Genomic DNA, 18,269 nt, shown 5'->3' with positions numbered 1-18,269 from the left:
GTATAGATACACACACACAACTGTCTACCCTTAAAGACCATTAAAAAATTCATTATAATCAAAATAATTTACATATAGCCCAATGAGATGAATGCGCGCACATACACACACATACATAAACATATGTACATATATAAGCTATTCAGAAATTCCATCTACCTATATCAAAAATGTGTATCTTTCACTCTACAGAAATTCATCTTCCCCTACTTTCCCCATGTTTAAGATACAGCTTTTATTTCTTTCAAATTATTTGATAATATTTTGAGACTTGTTACATGGAAAGACAATTAAAAATAATTTTAAAATGTAATAATAGCATCACTAATGTTAAACTTCTAGAAAGTTGTGTAGCATGATAGAACATTTAAAAAACCATAGCTCTTTGTAAAACAGTTGATTTTAGACAATTCACCCTGTGACTTCAGAATAATACTTCACAGCTTCCACAGAAGTTTTAAATAAAGCAAACATTACCAGTAGACTGAGCTCTCCCAACGTGACACCAAATGAAAGAGGCCGCTTTGGATCAGTGACCTACCAAAGAAGAAAAGATAACAGTAAAATATGCTGATGGTGAAGGCAAATCCATGTCCTTTACAATAGGCAGCAGAGGGAAATGTGTTTACAGGTTACAACCCAATTCGGTATGTGGAAAACACAGGGGAGGCAAGTAGTAACATGGCTGGGATTATCCATATTTTGTAGACATAACACTTCTATGCTACCAGTAAGAGTCTTTCCCAGTGGAACTCTTTTCATACTAGAAGACGACTCACTAACTATGACTAACAAGACTTTTCTCTAGACAGTTAAAAAGGAATAATCTTTTTATGTGTATCATCGAAGATGTTTTCGCAGATAAATTTCAAAAGGTGTTACAGATAACACTGCTGTGAAGTCATTTTAATAACACTTAGGGTACACAGTGGAATACTATTCAGCCATAAAAACAGGAGAACATGTTTGTTTGGGTTTTTTTGCAGCAACATGGATGGAACTGGAGGCCATCATCTTAAGTGAAACAACCCAGAAGCAGAAACACAAACTGCATGTTCTCATTTGTAAGTGGCAGCTAAATAATGAATACACATGGTCAGTTTGTGGAATCATAGACATTGGAGACTTGAAAGCATAAGGTGGGTGAGAAGTAGTGTAAATGGTAAGAAATTTATTAATTGGTACAATGTATATTATGGGTGATGGAGACACTAAAAGTTCAGACTTCGCCACTATGCAGTATATCATGTAACGAGGCTGTACTTGCACTCCTTAAATTTACACATTTAAAAAAAAAAAAAAGGCTTTCATACTTGGAAATATGAACTATCTAACACTTCAAAATGCTTCTAGGAAAATCTCTAGATCCTTAATATTTAATTTCTTTAGTCTCTATATCCAAAATCTGTCAACATTAAGTTTTTGTTCTATTTCTTATCCTTCAATATGTAAGCTGCAATCCACGGTGCTTAAACTATACCACAATGTGCACAGTATCACTGTTTTAGACATCTTAAAGAAAAGTCTTATAGAATTGTTTGGTCATGGCAGAAACTAAGGAAACTAGGGAGAAGGGAAATGGATAATGTTCTAAATCGTTCAACTGGGACTACAGAGTTTAGTCACATACAATTTTCTAAACAGAAAAAAATCCATGTGGTATAGTTGAAAAGAACGAATAGCTTTATAAGTCATTTTAATTAACATCAGACATACGATGACTTGTGGCAAAATATTTTCCTTTATTCCCACACTCATCTTTTTATACTTAGAGATACCTAGCTCAAAATAACTTGCAGCTCTTTCTGAAGAAACCCATTTGTTTGATTAAAGACAACCCTCAGTTGCTAATATTCTACCTACAAACCACAGCTATTACCCAGTGAGCATCTTTATGATAAATTATTATATTTTCTCTACACCCATTTCTTAATACATAATTTTGTAAATGAAAGAATTTCCTTCTTTTTAAAGGCTGAACAGTATTCCATTGTGTATATACACATTTTATTTATCCATTCATCCACTGATGGGCAATCTTCTCTACAGTGAATAGTGCTGAAATGAACAAGGGAATGCAGACATCTCTTTGACATACTGACTTCAACTCCTTTGGCTATATACCGCAGTTCCCCTTTATCCTCTGGAGGTATGTTCCAAGACCCCTAGTGGATGTCTGCAACCACAAATAGTACCAAACCCTAAATATACTAGGTTTTTTCCTATATATACATACCTATGATAAAGTTTAATTTTACAAATTAGAAATGGGATTGCTAGATCATACAGTAATTGGATTTTTAGTTTTCTGAGGAATCTCCACACTGTTTTCCAAAATGGCTGAAGTAATTTATATTCCCACCAACAGTGTACCCAGGTTCACTTATCTCCACATAGGATTTTAATGATAACTCCCTTCCTTTCATGATGTGTTGAGTATACTTTATTTTCTTAAGTTTGTTATTAACAAAGGCATTTATGAGTGAGGTTTTTTTAAGACATTTATTTGTTAACACAATTCATTTTAATGACTCCATAAATAAAGTCAACATAAGACAGAGGTGGTATTTTTTGAAAATCTACAAATGTGTCTTGCTAACTATCAAGTTAAATAGGGAACTTACGAAGAAAAGAAAAATAAATTCTAGAAATGTCAGTATTGCTTTAATTCAATTCAAACTTAAAGCAAAAAGAATTAAACTCATTTTTAGAAGCAATGAACATTTCCAGGTTCCTAGATAAATGAAAAAATTTAAGTTCTCACATGTTTCAAACTTTTAAACAAAGCAATGCATATTGTTCAAAATATGTGTTGTACTTTAATTAAAATTAGTCAGTTAAACAGTTCTTAATCAGCTGATGTTACACTTTTGGTTATGAGTGAAGTTTGGTTTCTTCTGTGTAACTACTGTTGTACATGTGTGTGAACAGTTGTGGGTGTTCAATCCAACTCAGTGGAATGCAAAGAGAATCAGACTACAGTCAAGTGATCAGAGTTTTAAGTCACATTTTGGCCAATTAACATTACCATTAGTTATTTCATCACCTTTTAGAATTAACTCGTCAGCATAAAGCAATAATTAGTTTCTTAGAGTAAGTCTTAATACGTAAAATAAAATTTAAAAAAAATAACAGAGGACAATCCAAAAACCTCTTATATCAGCTTCAGAAAGGAATACATGATAATTTTACAGTATATTTACGTACGTAAATGCCCAATAAAAGTAGCCTAACACAAGAAGATATGGTAGTGTACTCATAAGAAAAAAATCAATCTTGGATTTAAAAATGGGATAATCCATATATAGAAGAGTCAAGAATATTATAAAATATGTATTTAATTATTAACTTAAACTTAGTAAATAAAAATTACTTACATCATCTTCATACTTAATGTGAATATCTGTGATTTTTACTTGTACATTTTTTATTACTTGAGTTGCCAATTTTTCCACAAATGTATCCTTTTTGGCTTCTTTTGGCTTATCTATTAAAAAATAGAAAAATACAAGCTCAAGAGTTGAAATTCTCATATACCTCAAAATTAATAACCAAAGGACAGCTAAGGCACTACTCAATGGAAATTACAGCCAATAGTGTCTTTATTTATATTTTCATATGCATGTCCAACTTAAAACTTGTTTTTGAATTTACACTGTTATCTGACATTCATTTCACATTCCAAGTCAGAAATAAAGTGGCAATGTGTATAAACAACACCATGGCATAAAACTACTTTTACCTACCTTTTGAACGATCAAGACCTTTAAAAGGTTTCTTAAAATGTTTTTTGTGCTTTTTACGTTTACGTCCTTCTCAGTGGAAGCATTTTAGTGAGAAAAGGATAAAATTCAAGTTAGCAGACTACAGGACAGAAAAGAAAACAAGAGAACTCTTTCTAACAGCAAATTTTGGCACAACTCACCTTACCTTATTCTAAACTGACCTGTTACTTCAATATAAAGACAAATTTACAAACTTTCTTTAGTCTAGAATAACTTTCTATAGTAAAGAATAACCTTCTTTAATCTAGACAATAAATTGGCAGGCGTAATTATACTAAAATTGGATAAAATCTTCATTCCCAATGCGTTTTATAATATTAATGACTTTACAAAGTTACACTTTAATTTAAATATTACCAAAATATTGGAAATGTAACAATGACAGAATATAAAACTTTCAGTAGGTTTTGATAAACATATGGTAGGAACACAGACACATAAATGAAATGAAAGGGTAAGTCACCCACAGATGACTTCCTCTGGATGATACACTTCACAAGCAAAATTATTTAATGACTCAAGGATATAAAGAACATTAAGTGGGCACAACATGTACATTGGACTGCACACTGAATTCAATTAGGAATTCCTTTAAAACCTCATTCTCTTTCAACACTACCTCACTGCATTCTGGCATTTACCAATACCTGTATTACTCAACTTACAAATCTTCATACTCAAATTCCTATCAGGCATCACCTCCAGCCTGAACTCTTGAGGCAGTCTCTGTATTATCTACTGATTTCTAGTCTCCAGCCTCAGCTCCTACTAAAGGTCCTTCTACCCTGTTACCAGATTGATGTCTTTTAAAATACTAATCACAGCCTGTTAATCTCTTGCTCAAAATTATTTAAAGGCTCTCTGCAACCTCCCAGACATAATTTAAATGTGTTTACACAATAGAGAAAGTCCTTTTATGATGTGACCCCTACGTCCCTGTCCTGTTCTATCTCCTGCTGTGCATCCTTGCACTGGATACTACATAAATAATATTTATACTTTCCCAAGCAAGCCACATTTTCTAATGCCTAATGCCTCTACACATGTAATTCTGTGAACTTGTGTCGCCCTCCCTAAAGTTCTTCACCAGGCGAACTCCTAGGCAGCTTTTAAATCTCAGGTCCAGCACTACTGCCTGTGCAAAGCCTTCTTAAACTACTCCAAGTAGCCCCAGAGCCTGTACCTTACAGAGAATTGCATTAAACAGTGATTACACCATATTTGAAGTGTTTGCTCAATTGTCTTGCCATCAGACAGGAGACTTCATTAGGTCAGAAATTATCCTACATCTGGGCACAAAGCATACAATACTTATCTGTTCAAATGAATTTTAAAAATCCAGATCCAACTAAATTAATGTTATATATATTTGAGAGAATATATGTGCAATTGAGCTTGAAATTTTTAATTTGTTCTTCCTTGATTTTTAAAAGCAAATTGTTCTGCCACTACAAAAATTAAGAAACCAATCCTCGACTACAAAAATAAAACCCTCAGTTTCAAGAAGAAAACATTTAATAAGTACTGTAACACAATCAGGATAGTGCTATACCAATAATTCTTGCCACTGTGAATGTCTGACTCTGTTCTATTCATAAATCAAACATATATAAAAAGAATGAGTTCTCAAAGAAATACCATTTGAAAAGAAACAAGTAAGAAAGCCAGACTAGCCCTGAAAACCATTCCACTTGGCTAGAACAGCTTTCAAAGACAGACTCAGCTGCCTCGGTTTAAATTCTCTTCTTACCTGACCAATTATCTTTCTGGTTTCATATCTGTTCCAGCCCCATGTTCTGTCTTTCATCTCAATGGCAGATACATCATGTTTAAACCTCTTTAAACAGTTTAAATCTATTCTTAGTGCTATATAGCTCTTTAGAGAAAGTTTCTAATTAATCCAATAAAAAATAAATCGATGGTTCTCAATCACAAACTAAAGCAGTTCTCAAAGACTTTGGTTTCACAACCCATTTAACATTTATAACTTGAGGACTCTAAAGAACTTCTTATTTATGTGAGTTATAACTACTGACATTTGCCATATTATAAATAAAAACTGAAAAAATTATGAATTCATTTAAAAATAAGCCATTACACAATAACATATAGTTATAAAAATAGCTATATTTTTAAACAAAAAGTTGTAGTGAGAAAAGTCGCATGGTTTTACATTCTTACAAATCTCTTTAACGTCTCAATTAGTAGAAGACAGTTGGATTAGCATATCTGCTTCTGCCTTCAACCTGTTGAGATACCTTGTTTTAATTGAAGTACATGATGAAAATCTGATCTCACTATAGATATACAATTGGAAAAGGGGGGAGCATTTTCATTGCCTTTTCATGAAATTATAGATATTATATCAAAGTCAACAAGTGGAAGTTTCTTAAAGATAGATGCATCGTGGAATCTGAAACCCTATCAATGAATTTTTTATACAAATTAAAATCAATTAGTCCATCTTGCACTTTAAATGAACCCTTTAGACATGTATGTCTTTTATCATCCATTGGAAATATTGCTTTATTGAATTACGCAAATCTTCCAAACATCAAGTCATTTTATTATTTAATATCAAAACTCACATCTGTTAATATTACCACCAATCTCATCAGAAAAGTCTTAAAGTACTACTGGGAAGCTGTCGATCTCAAAGTGACAAATACAAGTTTTCCAAAATTCTACTCAAGAGTTCAAATTTTATCATTGGCAACAAATATTGCCGGTTGCTTTTCCTTCAAGTGGTTTTGTTGAAGTGTCTACCAAACAACCAAATCTGAATAATGATAGTCTGTGATTCTTCCTAGTAAAAATGGTTTTCCAGAAAAAAGCAACTAGCTCAGCTTACAACTCAAACATCTGCACAAGTACTTTTCCTTGAAACAATCACCCTACTTCAGTATGCAGAAATGCTACAGGTATACTTTCTCTGCTGTTGCACAAAATATTAAAGAGACATGCTCAGGGGTTGAAGTTCATTAAAATTTAAAACTTCCTACTTCATCAAGGGAATTCTTAAGTAAAAACTGGCAATTTTTTTGTTTCATTTTGCTTACTGTGAGTGGATGGTAGTGAAGAACACAGTGACTACTACTACAGTCTGGTGCCACTGCCTTGAATCATGCTAAGGCAGCCAGCTATTCTTACCCACCATTGCTTTTGCACCAGCAATGTAAATGTCAACAAAAGGAAAAGTCAAATAATGCTTAGTATTATTATGAAAATCATTTTGACTTTTTGAGAACCAATGATTTAGAATAAAACAAAAACAAGAAGTAACATCAAATAAGGAAATAATATACACTCAGAAACTGAAAGGAGGAAATGATCATGAAACACACATTAAGTCCTAGCCAGTTGAATGAAGATACCATCAACATAATAAACTATTCTCATTTCAGAAGCACCAACATTCTGGAACTCATTTTTTATCTACACTAATGTACCTTTTAAAAAAAACTGAATCAATGATGTTTTCTTTTACAGTGACAGCTGTTATAGTCTGCTGTTTTTAACAATGCTGCCCAGACTACAGTAAGTTGGTTTGATTATAACCTACAAAACTGGACAGTGAGCCATGAGTATCTCCATGCTATCTTTTATATTAAGCAAGGTAACTAGAAGACAAATTAACACAAGCACACTTACAAAAGGAGTAGGTTTATTAGAACGGGAACTGCTTTCAGGGTAATTTCACCTAATGCTGTGAAATCCGTCATGAAAATTTCTCTACCATTGGTCACATGAATCAACATATTAAAGTTCCTAGCTACAGAGATAATTCTAACATGATGCTTATTGTTTATAAATTTCAAGATACAGACCCAACTGCCATTTAATTAAAACAAATTTTAAGTGTGATTGAGTGAATATAACAAGCTCTTGAAGTATGATATAAAACATAAAGTTTAACAAATCAGATTATGTAAAATACTAAAGAGTATTATTTTAATGTATTTGGTATATTTCCTAGTATATAAAAGAATCATATTATAAATCCTAATACAAACAGTAAGCCTTTAATTTGCCTTTTGCAAAGCTTGAAATTTCAATATGCTGTACAGGACAGTATAGTCTAGAGGTACCTCCAGAGCTACAACAGAGGTGGAACAAATCAAAGCTCAGAGGAACATCTCCTGTCAAGGTTCTGAATTCAAAAGAAAAAATCTACTTTATTGCTTTTTACATTCCAAAACCACCACTATCAGAGAGGAACTGCTTAATTCAGAAACTAATGAACTCTAGAACTCAAGTCAAAAGGGTAACCCAAATCTGAAAGTTATCTGCAGATCATCCTCTAAGCTTCGTAAGAACAGTGAATCATGTTTGTTTACCCTACAAACATCCAGCATCATCCAGCACAGTGATTGCCACAAGAAGACCCTCAAATATTTAGTGAATGAATAAATGACTACAGGTGAGGAAAAGGAAATAAGGGTAAAGGGGGAAAACACAAATTACATTTCCATATTTTCTAAAAGGATGGCATGCCATCAAATGGACTCCACCAAAAGTACAAGCATACACAAGAATATGTTTATATAGTTGAATATAATTAATCATGCATACCCACCAGGCTTGATGTCCTTGTAAACAAAGTTTTCCAAGCCATATATGAACTCCCCTGAATGTGTGCCTGCATCCACATGGCAGCAATAACCAAAATGCAAAGCAATTTAAAGACACCTTTAATTTCACATGTAAAATATACCTAAATTTAATTTCAAATAATTAGAAATCATGTAACGGGATAATTAAAATTTGGTGACACCAAAACTATTTCTAAGGAAATATTCACAGTGACACCATTTTAGTTCTTTCAACACACAAACTTCTTAACAATTAAAATTATAGTAATCATTTCAAATTATGTGAGGTAGGTAAATATCAATTACAGCTAATGGTTCACTGAAATTTTTGACAAGTTTTCAAACAGTGCAAAGTCCGCTATTTTTGTTCTCTTTTTGCATGCCATTTTGCTCATTTTCAGAATAAAATATTACTGTGATACTTCACACTAATTTTAGAGTCGGCTGAAATGACCTCATCTTACTTTAGCGTGATCTGGTCCCTTTAGATACACTGTCTGAATCCTTTATATCCATTCTCATTAATGATGGCTAGATAGCATCTTCCACTTCGCTCTCAAATCCAGTCTATTCTAGACAACACTGCAAGTTTAACTTTCTTAAATCATAGCTCTGATCATGTCATTCCTTGTACTCTTAAAGAAAGAAAAAGGAATACTTACTCCCCGGCTGGCTATAGATGAAAGTTCACATTGTACAGGGTTAAGAATACAAGATCTAGAGCCAGACTGGGTTCAAATTCTAGCTCTACTATTTTCTAACTGTGTGACCTAGAACAAGTTATTTAACTTTCACTTAATTCATATAAAGTATTTTGAAGAGTGACTGGTGAATAGTAAATGCTCAATAAACGTCAGCTACTTTCACTGTCACTACCATTAACATCATCAGAGCATGCAAATCTCTTAAAATTGACCTAAACTTAGCTTTCCAACCCTACATCCAACTACTCTCTATCAGACTCCCGAACTGTTAGCTGATCCCACAGAGGCTCTATGATTCCCACCTTCACTGTCTCCTCTACCTATGCCTTCTCTTCTTTCTGCAGATCCATCCTTTAAATCCAGTTGAAATATACACCTTCACAGTGTCTACCCTGATCTCTTTGGCCGAATATGACATGTTCTTTCTGAAGTCCCGTAAAACTGTCTGTACCTCCTTGATGGGACTCAACACTTTCTCTTGCTTATTATTATGCAAATTTCTTATTTGCCCAATTAAAATGTAAGGTCTTTGACAGGAGGGTCCAAGGAGTCTCTTAATTTTTCTGCTTCCAACAATGTGTAGACTGGCATCAGACTTTTTTCAAAAGAGCCTGGAAGCTAGAAAACATTGCCTTCAAAATTCTAATATTTAACCTAGCATTCCAACCCCAGACAAATCAAACAAGTGTAGAAGTAAAACACAAAGACATTCAGCCTTGAAAGAATTTTCGAAATTATATCCAGTGCATCCATTCTTAAAAGCTTCTAGATGTGCTCTAGGAAACTCTAGGAAAACCAATGAGTAAACTAAGGAAGCAAAAAAGGCAAAGGGCCCAGGAAACATGGAATTAAATATAGACGAACAATTAAGACCAGTCCTAAGATGACAACTGTGCAGCTGGTCTAAAAAACGATCAGTTCAGAGGGAACTCCAAGAGACAACAGGGTGGGAGAGAGTACCAACAGATGGGTTTACACGATTGGAAAACACTCTCAATACTCATATAGCAGACAAATTTCATGTAGCATGTGAAACAGAATTAAAGATAAATTTACATAGAAGACTAAGCAAATAAGAAAGCAGCATTTATAAATTCAAGAAAAACAAAAGGTTGTATAAGAAAGAAAATACAGTCGTAGTACATTGGTATGATTTGGATATCGGTGCCCTCCAAATTTCATGTTCAAATGTGATTTCCAGTGTTGGAGGTGGGGCCTGATGTTAAGTGACTGGATCATGGGGGTGGGTCCATGCCTGCTTCCACTTCACCTTCTGCCATGACTGAAAGCTTCCTGAGACCCTCACCAGGAGCAAGTGCTGGCACCATGCTTCCTATACAACCTACAGAACTGTGAGCCAATTGAAACTCTTTTCTTCATAAATTATCCAGTCTCAGGTATTCCTTTATAGCAATGCAAAAACTGCCTAACACATACATCATTTGACCTGCGCAGTGAACAATAATCGCATTGTCATAGTAATCTAAGTAGTGACTAGTAATTGGCCAAAAATTACGATGTATCCATATTATGAGAAAATGGGAAGGAGAATTCAGGGTGCGAGGAGATAGCAAGAGAAGTACACTCCTGGACTACCATAACAGGAAGTCCTAGATAATGCCCTATATTAATGAACTAGATTAATGACACAATGTTAACATTGGTAAAAACTATTACTAACTCAAAGGAGTTGGTGTGGAGAGTAGCAAAGGATGAAACAAGGGACTGCCATTTTTTATCATGTCCTTTTGGCAAAATTATTGATTTTCAAGTGTGTGTACATATTATTTTGATAAAATCCAACACCTTAAGTACAGAATCTAGCATTTGCGAATCTTTTGGCCTTACTAGGAATTTAATCTTTCTCTTTATGATGGCCTTCCAGAAAAATAAACTCACTCCAATGAAATAAAAGGATAAAAATATCAGAGTTTATTTTTACATTTAAGCAAATTTTCTAGAAATGAACTCATAGTTTTATTTCAATTTTTATTCCTACATGAGAGTGGGAAACGGTATATTTTTACCAAATAAAACAAGCTAAGTCAAAATCCTTTTTATGAGCAGATTAGCAAGATAATTTTGTTTTCATTTTTATCAACTGCTGCTTAGAGTTGAATCATCACCTCTTCTCTCTCTGAGTCCCTATACATGTGCAATGGTGCTTTTGTGCTTTTAATATCAATAAACAAGTAGAAAAATAAAGTATAATTAATAACTATTAATAATGGTAAAATGTGAAATATATAAAGGTCAGGGTTGTCCTCTATCATTCACATGAATAATATTATTTGAAGATGTGACTCACCTCTATCATTCACATGAATAATATTATTTGAAGATGTGACTCATATCCATAAAAATGAGAAAAGAATACTGCAACATTATTAAATGTGTTTCTTAACAGTTAAGAAAGAAAATTTAAATATACTTCCCAATTCCTGAATTCATCTTTTAGTCTCAAAACTTTTTTTGACAAATATAACACGTTAAAACTGAGTGTTAAAAGTTTTACTTTTTGAATTTTAATTCTATATGAAAAAAGCTTAAATTTTATCATCCAAGCTACAATGTCATTACTATATACAGCATACGCCTAACAGTTCTATTTATACAAAATTAATACTACAGATGTACATCCTTTATATCAAACCATTCATAATAGCCTCTCTGTCAGACCCAAATGTCTGTTTTCTCAGCACTGAAGACCCAGGAGTCAAAATTTCCTAAGTCTGAGTACAAAATGTGTGCATAATAATCACATTACCAATTAAACAGTCAATCATGAAAACAAACGAGACTACATACCACGCCTTTTCTTACAGGTGACTAAAAACACTAAAATATTTTTTAGACAAATACAAGCTATGCTCCATCTTTAAAAAAGGAGAAATTTAAGATTTGTTTCTAAATAATATATGTAACATTATGTAATTGTAAATGATAAATGCGTAATTATGTTATATCAATATATCTAAGTATACATCAATATATACCTAATGATGAATATACATATGTTAATATCCTAATCTGAATAGTTTCAAGAAAAAAATGAAATTCTAGTGCTCCAGTCTTCCTTTTTATAGGACTACTTTTACATATATTAGCCAAAACTGAATACAAAGAAAAAAATCACACTTAATTGTCATGAAACAAAACCATTCTCAGCTTGCTTTTTTGCCACGCAAAAGTAATACAAATAAAGAAAACTGTTTTCCTAAAAATATAGATACTTAAGCTTCAGCAGGAAGACAAAATAAGCTTATGTGTGAAAATAAGGGAAAAAAATGTTGAGGCTTTTAGAAAATTTCTTCCATTACGGTAACCTCTGTATTTTTAAATAGTTTAGTAACTTTTAATAAAAGAATCAATACTTCTGCATAAGAAAAAAATACTTGGAGCAAGAATTTAAAACTTTGATTAAAAACTTTGAGGAACAAGCTTTTTTAAAAAAAGAGTTCTAATTGATTCAATTAAATGACAACAGCCTAAGCTAGGAAAAGAAATCTTATTATATCTAAATATAATTAACATCATTTCTAACTCAGTATTTGCTTTATCTTTCGAGAGAGATCATCTTCATCATAAAAATACTTACACATGCCACCAAACAACACAAAAATTATATAAAATGCTAATAACTCATAAACCCTAATCAGCAATTCCTAACTGACTTAAAAGAGATAAACATTAGATGTCTGGAAAAGTCCTTCAATTCATCACTCTACAGACTACTCTTTCTCATCATATCCTTGTTCTTGCTCTATAAACCAAATCAAAGTCATCAGATTTATTTTTAGATAAAAACAAAAATGTAAACCTAAGACAAGATGTTAAATTGTTAAAACCTGAAGAATCAAGTTTTGTTTTGTTTTTAATATCCTGTACAACGTGAAGGGAGATAGCTAGGAATAGAATTACAGCAGCATTTCCTCTAAACATAATTTCACTATAGCATTATGCTTAACCTCATTATCCAGCAAGAACACAGGTAAACATGCACACAAAGAAACTGTTAACATTTGCCCAAAATAAACAGACGTGCAAATACAGAAAATTTGGAAAGTCTCCTAAAGTAGCACAATAAAAATGACTAATTAAGAAAAGTGGAAAAATGAAATTAGTAACATGATAAAACACTTACAGAAAAAAGGCAATTACTTTTTCCTAAAAGTGAGCCATGAAAATATAACCATCATTTTGAGATTTAAAAAAAATTATTTCTTTAGAACTTCAACTTATGAAGGCTTATGAAAGCATCTTCTTTAAAGGATATTAAATATATCTAAAATACAGGTATGTCTAAGTTTATCTCAAACAAACTTTTTACCTTTTTCTGCTGCTTTTTGAAGGGCTTCTTCAATTCGGGATAGCTCTTTCTGTTTAACATCCTGCAAGGATTTTTCTTCTTTTTCAGCATCATACTTAATACCTAAAAATATATAGTCAATTCACACAAAAATAAATGGAATTCATAAATAAACAAATGGAAAAAGTTCAGCCGCATTATGATTATGTAAGTATGTAATCTTGCTGCAATACAAAAATACTTTCACATTTTTAGTTTTATGAAATGTTTAAACATAACCTATTCACTTACAAAAAACTTAAATACAAAAAGGAGCAGGGAGGAAAAGAAATTACAGGTAGAAAGACAGGTAGGAAAAAGGGAGAGAGGAGAAGGGTGGGAACAAAGATAAGAAGTAGAAACAGAAGGAAGACAGAAAGTACACCAGAATATTGCTCTGTCAGTGGTAAATTTTGAGTAACTACAAAATAATTTAATATCCAATACTACCTGGGATCAATATAGATTGATTTTTTAACCTTTCAGAAAGTAATTCAGAATATGCATCAACAATCATAAAATATATAAGCCCTTTTTATCTAGTAATGTCATTTCTGATTATGCAATCTCAAATAACACAAAAGAATAAAAAAGATCTATAATGACGTATTTGTAGTATTGACTACAATGACAGATTTATACTACTGACTATAGTATTTACTAGTATTTTTAGTATTAACTATAAAGCAAAAAATAGTAGGTAGCCCACAACAGAATACCATAAAGCCTTTCAAAACTGTCACTGTCACCGTGAAAACTGCGAAACATATCAAAAATGTATATAATAAAAGGCCAAGTCAATGTTGTATATATAATGTGGTAACAGCTACTGAAAATCGGGTATGCATAAGCTAAAGACTGAAGAGCAAAATGTAAAAATAAAAATTTTATTTATACAATGGTTGAGCAATTGTACGTTCTCAATTTTTCCCTAAAACATCCAAACTTTTCCTAACATTATATTGTTACTATAAATGAAAAAATAATAATAAAGATACTAAACATCACTACTTTAAAACATTAAAAATTAAAATACTATCATTTCTAAGGAAAAAATTACCAATTTTACACATTTTTGAGAGAACATTCACTCAAAATCAGAAGCAACAAAATAGGGAAAAAAAATAAATTTTTGAATCTTGAAATCTGGAGATTAACACATCAGGATATTTTTAAAGATTTATTTAGGCCGGGCGCGGTGGCTCACGCCCGTAACCCCAGCACTTTGGGAGGCCGAGACGGGCAGATCACGAGGTCAGGAGATCGAGACCATCCTGGCTAACACGGTGAAACCCCGTCTCTACTAAAAATACAAAAAAAAAAAAATTAGCAGGGCGTAGGGTCGGGCGCCTGTAGTCCCAGCTACACGGGAGGCTGAGGCAGGAGAATGGCGTGAACCCGGGAGGCGGAGCTTGCAGTGAGCCGAGATCGCGCCACTGCACTCCAGCCTGGGCCACAGAGCAAGCCTCCGTCTCAAAAAAAAAAAAAAAAAAAGATTTATTTTACTTCATTTATTATCAGTAAATCTGCCTAATGCAGCTCAACAGGAAGCCTTAGTTGCAAAACAAGTACTCATAGAAAATAGAATAAATTGCAAAAATGAATTAAATTTTCAACAACAAAAATACTTTATACACAAATGTGGTAAGATATATGTGCATACATATATAAAATGTATGCATATATGCGCATCTATGTATGATTCATTTATTTAAATTACCTTCTATCTTAATAAATACATGTATTAAAATACTTAACTCAGGTAACAATTTAATTTCAATGTGATGTTACTGAATGGTTATAACCTAAAATAACATACTTGCTCCAGGGACAACAAGCAGGTATAATCCTTCTAGAGTTGCAACAACTGCTTCTCCATAAAGGTTTTTCCAAGGAATCTTCAAAGTTAATTTATCTAAGGAAACATAATTTCAACCTTAAATTCTTATTTGACTGCTCAAGAAGACATAAATTTCACTTTCCATTAAGAGAGAGTGAATGGAAAATTCACTTTCCATTAAGAGAAAAAGCATAAAAAACTCTTCATGTATATAGTATGTATATCACTCAGAAAAAATGAAAACACTCCAACACTAAAGTTTACAAAGGTCTTTTCCACATAATATTACTATTAAGTGAATATTCACATTGTAATTTCTATTTTTCAATATACAATATTTTGATAACCATTATCCATTTAATATTCAAAAACTGTAAAATGAATGTCAGCTATTATTTCAATCCTGAAAAAAAGCAAAGTCAGCCCTAGATAAGTTAAATTAATTGCTTAAGTCTATCTAGTGAGTTAAGCAGTGATGAGATTATTAGTAAGGATGCTGAACCAGATTTGGTGCACAACAACAGTTGATAGTCTTAATATTGCACATGCTCTTCTATCCACATCAACAAATAAATCTTTACAGATCAACAGTAAATAATATCTGCACAAGCTACCAGGAATTGAAGCAGTAACACAGAGAAGAGATGCAAAGGAACTTTGTGCAAATGGAATTTTGACAGCATACCAAATTGTCACAACAGGAAGAGGCTAGCTCTAAAGGCAAGGCATACTGTATTATGAATAGTGTTATGAGTCACAGGCAACTCAGACCAGTTATATTCCAAATATCTGCTTATAAATCACTTAGAAGACAGAACTCCAAGTTCTCTCTTGGAAACAACGGTATTCATGTCAGGTCCTCCTGAGGTGAGCCCACAAAAACTTTCACTCATGACACAGATGAACTATGGTCCTAATATTACTGTCCCAAGTCTGGGGTTTTATAGGGGAAAAGCCAGTTCAGGACAGACAAGAGAAGACCAAAAAGACATGCTCTCAGCTAAATTTTGAAACAAGCAAAACCTATCAAATCTTTCCATGTTTCTTTCCCTAATCTCTAGTATTCCCTCTTTCCAGGTCTCCAGGCAGCAAAATGTCCCCAGTCTGCCTTACTACAGCAATTCTATCCAAACCTTTCCTACACATAAGTTTTACATGTTCCAAAATAAAATACCTTCCTTCATCATAATTTTTAAAATTATATTTAAAATCTATAGATCTCTCAGAGATACTAATCAAGATTTTCAGAAGAAAAGAATTTGATTCAACTAAATCATGCTTGTATGTGAGTAATTAAGTCGCTTACACCACCAGAATCACTGGTGGTTTTTCATTTAAAATCATTTTTAAATGAAAATGCTCAAAGTTCAAAGAACTGAAAAACAGTATAACAAACTAAACAGAACATAAAATATGCAATGTAAGACAGAATATTTGAGGTCACCTAGATGGATATGTAGGAAAGCCAGTTTTACCAGGTATCTATTTCCAAGGTTAAAATATCAAATGCTTTCTCCATTTAGATTTGCACTTCTCTTCAGCTTGTAAACCTGCTGAGTTTCTTAAATGGCTTGCATGTCAAGGGAAGTCTACAACGTTCTGGGTCATTTCTAAGTCCAATGATTTTATATCTACAATGGGTACTGTTACATTTGTAATTATCTCAAAATCTCCTAACAAAATTTATTTGATTGCCTTCTTGGTGAGCATAAGATTGAAAAAGTGGCAAATGTCCCTTTAACTAGCACACCAGAAAGGGACTGTCTGTTCCCTAAACCTTTTCTTCTCTACATTTATACTCATTATCCCCCCAGCTCTCATAAACGTCCTAGAATTGAGTTTTTTATATATTACCCCCTTCTATTACAGATCAGGAAATTTTTTAAACTAAAAATTTTTAAGAAAAAGGATAACTCAAGGGCACCTACAAATATGTCTAACTCTTAGAAAAACAAATCACCTTGAGCTTAATTAAGCCACACTGACCCTACAGGTTAGGTATAATATTTTAACCTAAGGAGAAATTTAACAACTAATATAAATGCTCTGTAAACCAAAAAAAAAGATAGTTATAAAGACAATATACTCTGCATACTTATTTGTAAAGGATCTCTCATTAACTCACTGGGTAACACTGAAGGAAGCCATTAAATCTTTGTGTACTTTAAAAGCAAAAAGAACAAATTCTGAACCAATAGGAAACCTCCTCCAAAATATAAATCTAGTTGTAAGAATATAATAAGTAATGCAAAATTTCTTTAGTCAGCTATAATTCATCTAAGATGCTGGAAATACAATTTTCATCTATGTTCTAATTTTAGATGCCTATAACTTCCTTGAAGACAAAGATATCACCTTCATCCTTGCATCTCTCACAGCACTTGCATAGTCTTGTACATAACATGTGCATAAATATTTCAAAAGTAAAATAATAAATGAATGCCTACAACTTCTATATTCTAGGATTTCAGTTAAGCATATAGGGTCACAATACTTCTAGAGCACTGCTACACATCACCACCACATTCAGAGCTATTTAACAAACAAAAAAGATGACACATGCCTAAACATGCTTTTCATCTAAGAAAATTTATCCTGTTTCAAGAGACAAAAACATAAAAATATTCTTATATATTAAAAGGAAACATATATGTCATATAAAATGACCCAAACAGAATTATCCAAATAATTGCTAAGAGATGCTAGAGTAGTGAAAGACAAAGCCTTCCTATAATACAGAATATTGAATAAAGAATAAAAGTGATATGGTGTAATAGCAGGGTGATGAAGCTGGGAGAAAGGATGTAGCATAAGTAAAATTATAAGAGTAAGTCATTTTGGGTTGTAATTTATATATATTTTAAAGTAAATCCTAGACATAAAACCTGAAACTATAAAATTCCTAGAGGAAAAACTCATCTGGACATCAGCCTAGGCAAAGAATTTATGACAAAGACCCTAAAAGCAAATGCAAGAAAAACAAAATTAAACAAGTGGGAC

At 32.6% G+C, this 18,269-nt stretch overlaps 1 protein-coding gene across 2 annotated transcripts in view; it reads right to left on the bottom strand.

Moving 5' to 3' along the window:
- Nucleotides 1-18,269, bottom strand: part of VPS13C (vacuolar protein sorting 13 homolog C (S. cerevisiae)) — a 187,757-nt gene that overhangs the window by 149,895 nt on the left and 19,593 nt on the right. Inside the window, exons 4-9 of one of the 2 annotated variants that reach the window (XM_011940469.1) lie at nucleotides 15,249-15,344; nucleotides 13,412-13,513; nucleotides 8,362-8,424; nucleotides 3,747-3,812; nucleotides 3,378-3,487; nucleotides 478-537 (exon numbers count right to left, since the gene is read on the bottom strand). In XM_011940469.1, the coding sequence (XP_011795859.1) occupies nucleotides 478-537; nucleotides 3,378-3,487; nucleotides 3,747-3,812; nucleotides 8,362-8,424; nucleotides 13,412-13,513; nucleotides 15,249-15,344 (497 nt within the window). The remainder of the gene's footprint in view (nucleotides 1-477; nucleotides 538-3,377; nucleotides 3,488-3,746; nucleotides 3,813-8,361; nucleotides 8,425-13,411; nucleotides 13,514-15,248; nucleotides 15,345-18,269) is intronic. The other variant, XM_011940470.1, reaches the window with a different exon arrangement.

This window comes from Colobus angolensis, unplaced genomic scaffold, assembly GCF_000951035.1.
Source record: "Colobus angolensis palliatus isolate OR3802 unplaced genomic scaffold, Cang.pa_1.0 Scaffold19, whole genome shotgun sequence".
Taxonomy (NCBI): Eukaryota; Metazoa; Chordata; class Mammalia; order Primates; family Cercopithecidae; genus Colobus; species Colobus angolensis.
Note: the sequence above shows the minus strand (reverse complement) of the source record. Positions and strands in the feature narration are given on the sequence as shown.